General features: G+C 43.4%; 1 protein-coding gene across 1 annotated transcript; it reads right to left on the bottom strand.

Annotated features, from left to right (window-relative positions):
- Positions 1-126: 126 nt before the first annotated feature.
- Pmar_PMAR026099 (hypothetical protein) lies at positions 127-590 on the bottom strand (the record flags this gene model as incomplete). The annotated part of the gene is made up of 3 exons (XM_002783005.1): positions 127-142; positions 213-377; positions 430-590. The coding sequence occupies 3 exons, from the start codon at positions 588-590 to the stop codon at positions 127-129; spliced, it is 342 nt and encodes a 113-aa protein (XP_002783051.1).
- Between the last annotated feature and the right edge of the window lie 386 nt (positions 591-976).

Here is a 976-nt window from a genome sequence, read left to right as displayed (position 1 = left end):
CACCAAATTTAACAGTTTATCACCAAATTCAACAGTTTATCACCAATTTAACAGTTTATCACCAAATTTAACAGTTTACCACCAATTTAACAGTTTATCACCAAATTTAACAGTTTATTCCAAATCTTACTGTTTTCCAAAGCTAACACCAAGCCGGCAACCTCCTCCCCGATGAAGTGTGCGACACTGTCCCCATACATGTAGCCTCTTACCATCGACCGCCGCTCTTAACCTTCCACGACGAAACGCCCTTCTCATATTTAAGACCCTTCGGAGCCTCCTTCCATTCTCCCAACTCCAACGCTCCCTCAGATGCCGCCACAACACTGCCCACCACAGCCTCATCTTCAATCGGATTCAATGCACAAGTCGAATATCTAAAAAGCGCGCGCCATGGTAATCGATTACAACACACTGAAGTTCACTTACACAATAACGCCTCCAACCTTCACCAGAGTAGCCGTACGTTTCAAAATTGAACGCTGTAGCCTGTGACAGCTGAGGCCGGCATTAGGATGCCATCTGGACCACAGATCGGGCGATTTACGCAGAGTACCATCACCAGAACAAGGCGCCTGGCAATCACACATTTACAGTTGAGATAGCAGTCCTCAGCCGAATACATCATACAAACAAATTCTCAAAAGTCTGAATTTACTTCTCCACGAGTTCAGTTGTCTTCACTGCGCAATTTCAATGATATTCCATTTTATCGCAACCTCACCTCGCGACAAGGTGTGATTCAATAAAGCTTCACCCTAGTGATTTGAAAAACAACACTAGTGAAAAACATACTCGACAACTACTGCACAATCACCGAGCTTTACGCCACCTCACCAAATACCAGTAGTACCAATTTCGAGACGTATTAACTCACATATTGAATATTCGAAATATTTAATTGAGTTTCACCCGTTTTACGTGAAGTGGCGTCGTAATACTCGATGAAAAACGCGATATTCGCGGTGATATGCAT

This window comes from Perkinsus marinus (assembly GCF_000006405.1).
Source record: "Perkinsus marinus ATCC 50983 genomic scaffold scf_1104296937832, whole genome shotgun sequence".
Taxonomy (NCBI): Eukaryota; Perkinsozoa; order Perkinsida; family Perkinsidae; genus Perkinsus; species Perkinsus marinus.
The sequence above is the reverse complement of the archived record's forward strand: the minus strand, read 5'-3'. Positions and strand labels throughout refer to the sequence as shown.